The sequence below is a fragment of the Labeo rohita genome, chromosome 16, assembly GCF_022985175.1.
Source record: "Labeo rohita strain BAU-BD-2019 chromosome 16, IGBB_LRoh.1.0, whole genome shotgun sequence".
Classification (NCBI taxonomy): domain Eukaryota; kingdom Metazoa; phylum Chordata; class Actinopteri; order Cypriniformes; family Cyprinidae; genus Labeo; species Labeo rohita.
In genome coordinates, this window is record NC_066884.1 from 8,962,869 (window position 1) to 8,972,257 (window position 9,389).

At 33.8% G+C, this 9,389-nt stretch overlaps 1 protein-coding gene and 1 non-coding gene across 4 annotated transcripts; one reads left to right on the forward strand and one right to left on the reverse strand.

Annotated features, from left to right (window-relative positions):
* Window positions 1-155: 155 nt before the first annotated feature.
* On the forward strand, window positions 156-227 carry trnae-cuc (transfer RNA glutamic acid (anticodon CUC)). The gene has a single exon. It is a non-coding gene; the product is annotated as a tRNA-Glu (tRNA).
* Window positions 228-677: 450 nt separating this feature from the next.
* On the reverse strand, window positions 678-7,532 carry dek (DEK proto-oncogene). Of its 3 annotated transcripts, none has more exons than XM_051132271.1 (11): window positions 7,457-7,532; window positions 6,679-6,894; window positions 5,906-6,114; window positions 5,703-5,797; window positions 5,368-5,488; window positions 4,913-5,233; window positions 4,681-4,800; window positions 2,738-2,846; window positions 2,454-2,599; window positions 1,735-1,803; window positions 678-1,652 (listed from the first exon to the last, which is right to left on the reverse strand). In XM_051132271.1, the coding sequence occupies exons 2-11, from the start codon at window positions 6,869-6,871 to the stop codon at window positions 1,641-1,643; spliced, it is 1,395 nt and encodes a 464-aa protein (XP_050988228.1). In that variant the 5' UTR covers window positions 6,872-6,894; window positions 7,457-7,532; the 3' UTR covers window positions 678-1,640. The 3 variants fall into 3 exon arrangements, with proteins under 3 accessions (XP_050988228.1, XP_050988230.1, XP_050988227.1); XM_051132273.1 differs by lacking the exon at window positions 7,457-7,532 and adding an exon at window positions 7,221-7,239; XM_051132270.1 differs by lacking the exon at window positions 7,457-7,532 and adding an exon at window positions 7,108-7,228.
* Between the last annotated feature and the right edge of the window lie 1,857 nt (window positions 7,533-9,389).

Below are 9,389 nucleotides of genomic sequence, written 5' to 3' on the forward strand. Positions count from 1 at the left end.
CTGAGGTTTCGGACATTTGTTGATTGGTCTAGTTTAATGTATTATAAAGACAGGATAGTACGTTTTTGTTCGTTGCAGTGATCTTATGTGTATAAAGAAATTTTTGTTTTCTATATATGCTTTAGAATCACATATTTCAAACAACACTTTAACACTCCCTGGTGGTCTAGTGGTTAGGATTCGGCGCTCTCACCGCCGCGGCCCGGGTTCGATTCCCGGTCAGGGAACGTGACCTTTTTTTTCATAAAAGTTTTTTTTTTACTATAAATATTTTAAACCTGTTTTGAAAAAAAACTTACCTAGCCTATTACCTATGGAAATCTGTTTGGAAAGGTCTTTTTCAAAGCTAGGCGTCTCCTTTTGTCTGTAGTGGTGCTCTACTAGGACACTGCGAACCACTAGGGGGCCTCAGCAAACATCTAATAGGGCACAAGGTGACTTACAATTAATATTTTATTATGTATTATTATTAATATTTTTTGTTTGCCAGTTTCTGTTTATAAAAGAAAAAAAGATGAACAAAATATTAGAGGAAAATTTGGAAAATAGGTTTTGCATTTGCAAATTGTGTCCTTCTATTCTACTACTGCCCCATAGATTAACACATTAAAACAATTTTAACAAAAACTTTGAAGCACAACACCATCAAGTGGCAACTGAACCTTAAGAAACACAGGTTATTTTTCTATGAAAAATCAATTTATTACAAAATAAACACACATCTCCATTTCTGTTTTGTAGATTTTGTGATTCATAACTGAGCAATATGACTGATAACTGATAAACTGGTTACTGAGGTCAGTGCATACAACAGATCAACCTTAACTCATAATTCATGTCTTACCAGAGAACCTAATCTACAACACTGACCTGCAGGTATGAGTAACATCTCAGATTTAAGATACGTTTGTTCCTTATGACTTGTATTACAAATATAAGAAAGAAAAATGGACATATAAAGCATATTTACAAAACTCTTATGGAAATTAGAGTAAAACGGAGTTAAAAAAAAAAAAAAAAAAAAATTACGCTTTTTGCTTTTTACAAATTAGTATTAAAAATCCAAATTAGCGCAACACTGAAATGGAAGTTGACACTGCCAAATGTTTTGTTGAAATACAATAACAGGTCAAAAAATTAATTACAAATAAGTTTCTTTTTTGCATCCAACATTTGTGACCGCAGAAATAAAACTCGGCACTAATAACAGGTGAGACCAATCAAAAAATGAAATCTTCCTAAATATTGCATACAACATCTTGGCAACATGTCAGTGGTAATGCAGCTGCAGGCCGTGGCAACTTGTGGGCTTACCGACACGGCCAACACATTAAATTATGACTGTCAAAATGCAATATAGTGACTATGTATAGCTGTGCCATTTAAAATAAGGGGATAATGGGTCACTTTAAAAATGTGCCATATTTCAACCAAAAGCATCCAGATCACTCACTTTCAAACATGAAAATTTAAATTTTAGAAAATACTTTAAAATACAAAAAGCAGAATTTGCTGAAAAGTTGAGAAACCTCATATAAAATAAAAATAAAACTACACAACAGTGAACAGTGTAATGAAAATCGAGTTTTCTACACGATCTTCATCCTCGCTGTCCTTTTAAATAAGGCATTTTCTTCACTTCATGATATCAACTGAAAAACAAGAAAAGTAACAATTACCAATTATCGGCAAATTGATTATAAAATGCTGATTTAGTATTTTGGAGGTACTTACACCTTTAACTGTCTCCCGGATGAATTCCTTTCTGCTGGTCAGATCGAAGTCAGGATACTTGTCATAAACCTACAACGAGGAAGTTCATAAAAATAAGTATTTGCAAACTTTTCATTAACATATCTATATCTATTGTAATCGACTAGGGTGCATTCACAACTGGCACTTTGTTCCGGAACCTGGCACGTTTCCACCCTTAGCTTGGTTCGTTAGGGCATACGTGAACACAGCTTGAAACAATTCCGCCAAAACAATCGGTCCGAGATCGCCTGAACGAGGTGGTCTCGGCTCGATTGAGAACGAACTCCAGAGCAGTTCGGTTGTGGTGAGAAAGCAGTTCGATTCAACGGACCAATGAACCAGGCTATATCACATTGTATAATGGGTAATTACAGTTTGGTGAACAGCAGTAGAATAAAAAGCAACATTATAATCATTTTAATCCCTGTTTCAGAACAAAGCAATCAACCTACAGGTGTGAAAGCACCCTTAACCGGAGCTAAAAAGTCTGCATGAACTTGGAAGTTGGAACTGACTTCATGCATTAAAAAAACAACAACTGGATATCAGCTGTTTAACATTTAATTGCTAAATGGATGCATATGTTGGTTGGATATTTTGTTAACGCAAAGACATTCACACATTTATCATGTCGAAAGAGTCACTGTAACCCCTCAATAAAGCCATGCTGTCCCTATAAATGCTTTGCAATAACATACTTGTCGGGTAATCTGCTTCATTGTAACTTCCTCCAAGTTGGCATCTTTTAAAAGATCCTTGATTGCTTCCTTCAACTGTTCCTCAGTTGGTGGTTTCTTAATCATCTTGATCAACGGCTGATCATCGTCAGAGCTTTCACTTTCATCTGGAAGGAAAATAAAGCATGTATGGCTTCAGTTCTGAGATGATCCTAAATGATTTTATGTGAAGTTGTTCCAGACCAAAAATAAAAACTATTTTCGAATTTTAAGTTTTGGTCTTGAAGTATTTGCTGCATTATTACCTTTGCTCTTGCTTGCTTTCTTTTTCCCTCGGTTGCTGCTGCTGTCAGCTTTCTTGGTTTTAGGGACAGGCTTTGCAGGTGCTTTCCTCTTTGCTGCAGGCTTTTTTGTCTAGGAAAATTGTGAATTAAATTGTATGTTTAAATTTGTTTTACAGAAGTACACTGTCACAACAGCAGTGAAGGAGACATTTCTGGAGCATCTGTAGATCTGTAAATCTAAAGTGCCAAAAATGTTCTATTTCGAGGGGTGAGAAGCAGAAGGGCGCAAGTGACATTGTGGGTGAAACGGAGATATATATCAAATAAAAAGCTCTTGATGAGCTCTTTATACTGGCAAAAGTATACCGTCATCCATGAGTGTACAAATTTGTATTATAAACAATTAAAATCAGTACACAAAATCAGATCAAACTAGGGTAAAGTTTTGTTTTGGTGAAGTTTGTTTTGGTTTTCCTGTAAAGTTGGTGAAATGTCACTTAAGCCTTTCTTTTTCTTGCCCCTTGATTTGTTTTTATGGTGTCGTAAATAAAACTTTCAATCTTCTTTCATTCAGAGGCAGTTCAAAACTCATTGGACAGATGCAGCAGTTTCATTATCTAATTAAGCTGTAAATTAACTAATTGTTCATATGCAATTTTTGAATACCAGATTTATTCAGCAGACCAAAACAAAAAGCTCAAATAACCTTGAATTTATTTTAATTACGTGAGAAACTTCAAGAACTCAATAAAGGGTTTCTGCAGGTTTTATGAGGGTAAATTTAAGACTTTTTAAAGAACTTTTTAAGACCAACTAAAGAAAATTTAAGGGGAAAAAAAAAAGATGAAGGTAAAATACAGCAATATGTTCGGTAAGTATAGTTCAAGTTTTACTTTCACTTTCAAATTAGAAGTAATTCAGCGTCTAGCAACTGTTTGTTTTTAGTTTAGTCCCTCTTTTCCTCGCTTTCCTTCAGTTTTAAGTAGCTTGTAAAAGCATTGTGCGCATTTTACTTTCACTTTTAAATCAGCGCCATTAATGTAACACACTTTTATTAACAAAACGAATAATGTTATATGCCTAATATAAAATAATAACTTACACAAAATTTAAATAGGTATACAAAACTGAAAATCAGTAAACACTGTGTAACCAAATAAATAAGAAACATAGAACATTTATTAGCAAAAAGAATAAGAAAGCTCAGAGGCACATACACCTTGATGTAATATGTATATATATGAAGAGTTCAGATGCAAAACCAGCTAAAAGCCATCTCGGTCAAAAATGGGAAAATGAGAGTGAATGCTCCTAATACATAATATACGTCCATTAAATACTTTCACTCATTAAATTCCAGCCTCAGCCCAATCAGAAGTACCAGTAACTACGTAGAAACCTATACAAAGCAGCCAGAAAGAAATGCTAATTTTAAAGAAATACATCAGATGGATTTATGGGCTTCTGCATCTGAACTCTTCGTATAGAGATATATACATATATTACACAGTTTAAATAAGTAAAAATCAGCAAACACTGTGGAACCAAATAAATATGAAACTTCCACGGTCTTGTCTTACCTCTTTCTTCTTGTCAGTCAGCTCGACTCTCTTTAGATTATAAATGAAATCTGATCTGTGATGTGACTGTCATTCGGCACACTGCATTGAGCAGTCACGTTCAGATTTAATTGTATTGTCTGTTCTCTAACTGAGCTAAATAATTTTTATTACTATAAAAATATCAAAATGACAAATTCTTCTTCGAGTGACTGACAGATGAAGCAGCACATACCGCCATCTACCGCGTATTGTTTAATGAATACTAAGTGACCTAAGCCATGTAGCACAGATATTATGTTTTCGCTTCACTTTAAAAATCAAACATTAATTCACAGAAAAGCATTTACGACTTTAAGACCCGCAGAAACCCTGCAATAATACAAGTAAGTGTTTGTGTCTGACCTTTTTTGCATTCTTGTCTTCATGAACGTCTTGGTCACTTTCGTCTGATGCAGTCTGTTCTGACTTTCCAGATTTCTTTGTAGACTTCTTGGTTGAAGATTTCTTCTGAGGAGGAGTTTTCTGTTGATTTGCAGGCACAAGCAATTTACAAATATGGAGACTGTCAACATATTGCCTGAAATGAAAATCCATTAAGTGAAGTATATTAAAATCTATATCGCATTTCACTCACTTCTTCTTCCTTGCTGTCCTCTTCAGGAGCATCCTCCTCCTCCTCCTCCTCATCTTCTTCTTCTTCTTCTTCATCCTCTTTATCAGAAGATTTATCTTCACTGTCTTTATTTTCCTGACTTGCTATTGTAGACTTCTCAGTGTCCTTGCTGTTTTCTTTACCCTCTTCGTCATCGTCGTCATCATCATCATCACTACTAGAATCAGTGACGATTGGTTTGGACTTCCCGCTTTCTACTTTTTTCTGTGGCTTTTTACTTTTGGATGAAGACTTTTCTCTTTTGGAATCTTTGGTTGTCTTCTTTTTCTTCTTTAGGACAGGCTGCAGAGGGTAAACACACAAAAAGCCATTGGCATGAGACATTTTACCCATAATATCCAGTGGTACATTGGCTGTACAGTGACATAAGAAGGTGCATTTTTATTGTTCTGACAGAAGAGAAAAAAACAACTCACCTTTCCTGAGTTTGTCGGACGTATAAGAAATTTCATTATCCTCTCTGAAAGAACAACTTGCGTTCCAGACCTCTCCAGATCAAGAGTCTGACAAATGGTTCTGAGTTGTTCTTTGTGAAGCCTACCAGACAGAAAAACCTCATTATCACACCCACTTTAAAACAAATGACAACTAGAAAAATATTTGACTTAAATAATATGAATAATTATCATGTAATAAACCACAGGACAAAAATTGGTCTGTCAGTGTCACTGTTTGTGCCTTCATCCATTTATTTACCACTGATGTGTGAACATATTAAAGAAAAAAATATCAAACCAGTTAAATGGACTACCTTTTCACCTTCTCCATTTTTTTATTGTAAAGGTCACTGTCCTCCCCAAAAGAAAACCCATTAAACAGCCGAAGATTTTTCCGCAGTGTTGACGCCTGTAAGAACATTAAGCAGCATTATTTAACTTTAATCTAACAATGACCTGTAGTAACACATGCTTTTGGCCATTTATGTGTTAAATGAGTTTTAAAACTAAATCTTACAGCTCCCGGTCGATCATAAACAATCTTGTGCAGCGGTTTGAGCATAGGCGCTTTAAGCTTTCCAATGCAGTGATTAATTCGTGCAATGTCTCCCAGTTTGGCACCTCTTCCTGTGCTCTCAATCTTTGGCTTTTCCTTCGGTTTACTCATCAAATCAAGTCTCTGGATGATTTTTTTCTCCCGTTTTCCTTCTAGAATTTCAGGTTCGACTGCAAAAACAATTAAGAAAACATTACAAAACAATTTGTGACCATGGACCACAAAATCAATCTTATGTAGCACGGATATATTTGTAGCTATAGCCGAAAATACATTGTATGGGTCAAAATGATCTATTTTTCTTTTATGCCAAACATCATTAGGATATGAAATAAAGATCATGTTCCATGAAAATATTTTGTACTTTTTTTTACCATCAATATAGCAAAACTTAATTTTTAATTTGTAATATGCATTGCTAAGACCTTCATTTGGACAACTTTAAAGGAAATTTTCTCAATATTTTGATTTTTTTGCACCCTCAGATTCTATATTTTCATATTTCCCTATCTTAACAAAGCATACATCAATGGAAAGCTTATTTTTTCAGCTTTCATATGACGTATAAATGACAATTTAAAAAAAATCAACCCTTATGACTGGTTTTGTGGTTAATTATATAAAAAACTCAATACTAAAAAAATGATACTTTATGCATAATCATACTTCTCATCATAAATAACACTTCTTGACATAAAAGCTTTGGCTTCAACTGTTGATGTAAATTAACTTACACAATTTGGGTTTAGATCTGATTTTAGGTTTAGGTTCTTCTGATTCATCCTGCTCTGTATCATCTCTTACAGAGCCCTTATTCTTCTTTTTCTTCTTCTTATTCTCCTCCTCCTCCTCCTCCTCGTCTTCTTTTATTGAATTTTCATCCAAAGGAACATCCTCTGTCTTGACAGCTTCCATTTCTTCACTCATGATCGGAATTTCTCAGTTGCACCCTAAATTAAATGAATAAAAAGACACGTCGCGGTGCTATAATCGTCAAACTCAACAGAATACCATTAGTAGACGTGTATTTCTTACATAATTTCTATACACATACACAACAGCTCTGTTTATCGCCTGTAATCACATTATCAACAGTGCGCGCTTGCTGCAGAACGAATTTGGCGCGTGTTTGTACCCCAGTTGTATAAGATCAATATACAAACCTTCTGCATGCTAACAGGCTACGAAAGTACGTTCAAGATAAGGTAAACTACATGGAAACGGTGGAAAACGTAAATTACATGCTCAAACGTGAGAGAACAGAATAAACTTTTACTTATACATAGCTGGTGACTCAAAGCTTTCAGGCGGCGCGATACTGATAGCACAGCAGACTAGCATATTCGTCCCGCCTACTTGCTCACAAAAACACAATTAAATTTCCTTTTGAAACAAAACGTGGCAAGTCCTGTCTTCGTGTGCGTAAACATAAAATTAAGAGAAAATATTACAGACTGTAAAACCTTAATAAACCTCATGGGCTCATACTTTAATACATATAACGTTACTCACTGTACGTTAGTGTTGCTGCCAATTGGTCGCGATGGAGGTGCGCAGTAAACATGGCGTTTGAAAAGAGAGGGCGGGCTATCACGTGACCACGCCGCTACAGAAACGTATTAAAAAGATAGGCCCCCAAAATACAGTTTTCTCATTTACTCACCCTGAATTAGTATGACTTTATTTATTCTGTGGAGATGTTAGGACTTCAGAATTACAACCTCAGTCAACTTTTACTTTTGTTTTATAGACATACAATTAAAGTGAATGGTGACTGATGTTGCATGTTAGTAACATTCTCTTCAAAATAGCAGTCTTTTTGGAGTCTGAGGGTCTATTATGACCTAAAAATTGTCTCTTTGGGTGTGTGATTAATGTTTAATCAAATGTAGCCCTATAGTTTTGGGAGTTCATTTTTGGTCCATCTCTGCAAGACAGACTTTTTAGGATAGGAGATGAACTAAAATATACTCTCAAAACTTACTGCCAGATTCTTAAAGATAAATTCTTGAAAGAGTGGTACAAGAAAATGTGATGTTGGTCTTTCAAGAGTTGCTCTTAACTTTTCTGTCTATAAAGCCTATCAAAAAAATCAGTATTTCAATCAGTATTTTCAGTCTTTATGTAATTCACAACACTTGTGATTCACAAGCATGTGATTCTTATTAACCGAGGTTCATTTTGTAACAAAGTCTCTGAGAATCTAACAACTAAATGGTTCTTGATGGTTTTATACCTAATTCTTCAAATTCTTAATTTTTTTGCATGTGTCTTTCTTTTCCATCAGTTGACCCAGTTGTCATGCCTAAACATTGCAATTTCTATATTGCATTTGTTTTTAATATTTTACATGGCCATTTAATAATTTTTCAGTCAAATGTCTTTTTTGGCTCATTTTATGTGTAAAAGAAAACCTACCTAAATTATGCACACCTGAATATATATAAGGTTTTTCACTTCCTGCCTATATGGAGAATTATATATAACTTATAAATGATTAAATACAAAATTAATAGTAGCTATTAAGATTTATGTGATTTGGAATTGGTAAAATGTGCTTGGTAAAAAAAAAAAAAAAATAATAATAATAATAATAATAATTTATAATAATAATTATGCACAGACTGTACATGTCCAAATATTTTTGTGGCCACTTTAATAATTTACTTTTTTTATATAGCACCTCAGAAAAAGTTAATGCCTTGACATTTAAATTCAAATACATTTTATAAAAGATATTTATTTAATTTATTTAATTATGTTCTCTTATTGTAAACAAAGGGAACTGTTTCTATTACATAATATTGGGCAGCTGAATATTTCCAGTTCTCCAGTTGGTTGTAGCAGCAATACATTTACCAACAGCAGGGGGCAACATGCTACTTCATACTGCATACTGAGAAACAGTGAAATAGCATTTCCAAAAGTATTCACTACATCTGGTACACATCATGTTTCTTTTTATATTTATCACACAATTAACCACAAGTGGTTATCATCATAAAAGCAGTTATTTAACATTGTAATCCAATTTTGTGTAGAAATGTTGTCATTTTAGGAAGTCAGACCAAATAATGAATCAAGAAAAACATCTACTAGTCAAACGTTTTTGATTTTTAATGTTTTTTAAAGTAGTCTCTTCTGCTCACCAAGCCTGCATTTATGTAATCCAAAATATAGCAAAATCAGTAATATTGTGAAATATTTTTACTATTTTAAATAACTGCTATTTAAATATATTTTGAAATGTAATTTATTCCTGTGATCAAAGCTAAATTTTCAGCATCATTACTCCCGTCTTCAGTGTCACATGATTCAAAAATCATTGTAATATGCTGATTTGCTGTTCAAGAAACATTTATTATTATTATTATTATCAATATTTAAAACAGTTGAGTACATTTTTTTCAAGATTCTTTGATGAATAGATGATTAAAGGCTTTTG

Bases quoted from the DNA above. Each gene is read 5' to 3' on its own strand.
- dek (XM_051132271.1), bottom strand. From the start codon at position 6,871: ATGAGTGAAGAAATGGAAGCTGTCAAGACAGAGGATGTTCCTTTGGAT. The intron at 5,798-5,905 runs GTAAGATTTAGT...ATGTTCTTACAG, and splicing joins TTTATGATCGACCGGGAGCT to GCGTCAACACTGCGGAAAAA. The intron at 2,600-2,737 runs GTAATAATGCAG...TTTTCCTTCCAG, and splicing joins GAAAGCAAGCAAGAGCAAAG to ATGAAAGTGAAAGCTCTGAC.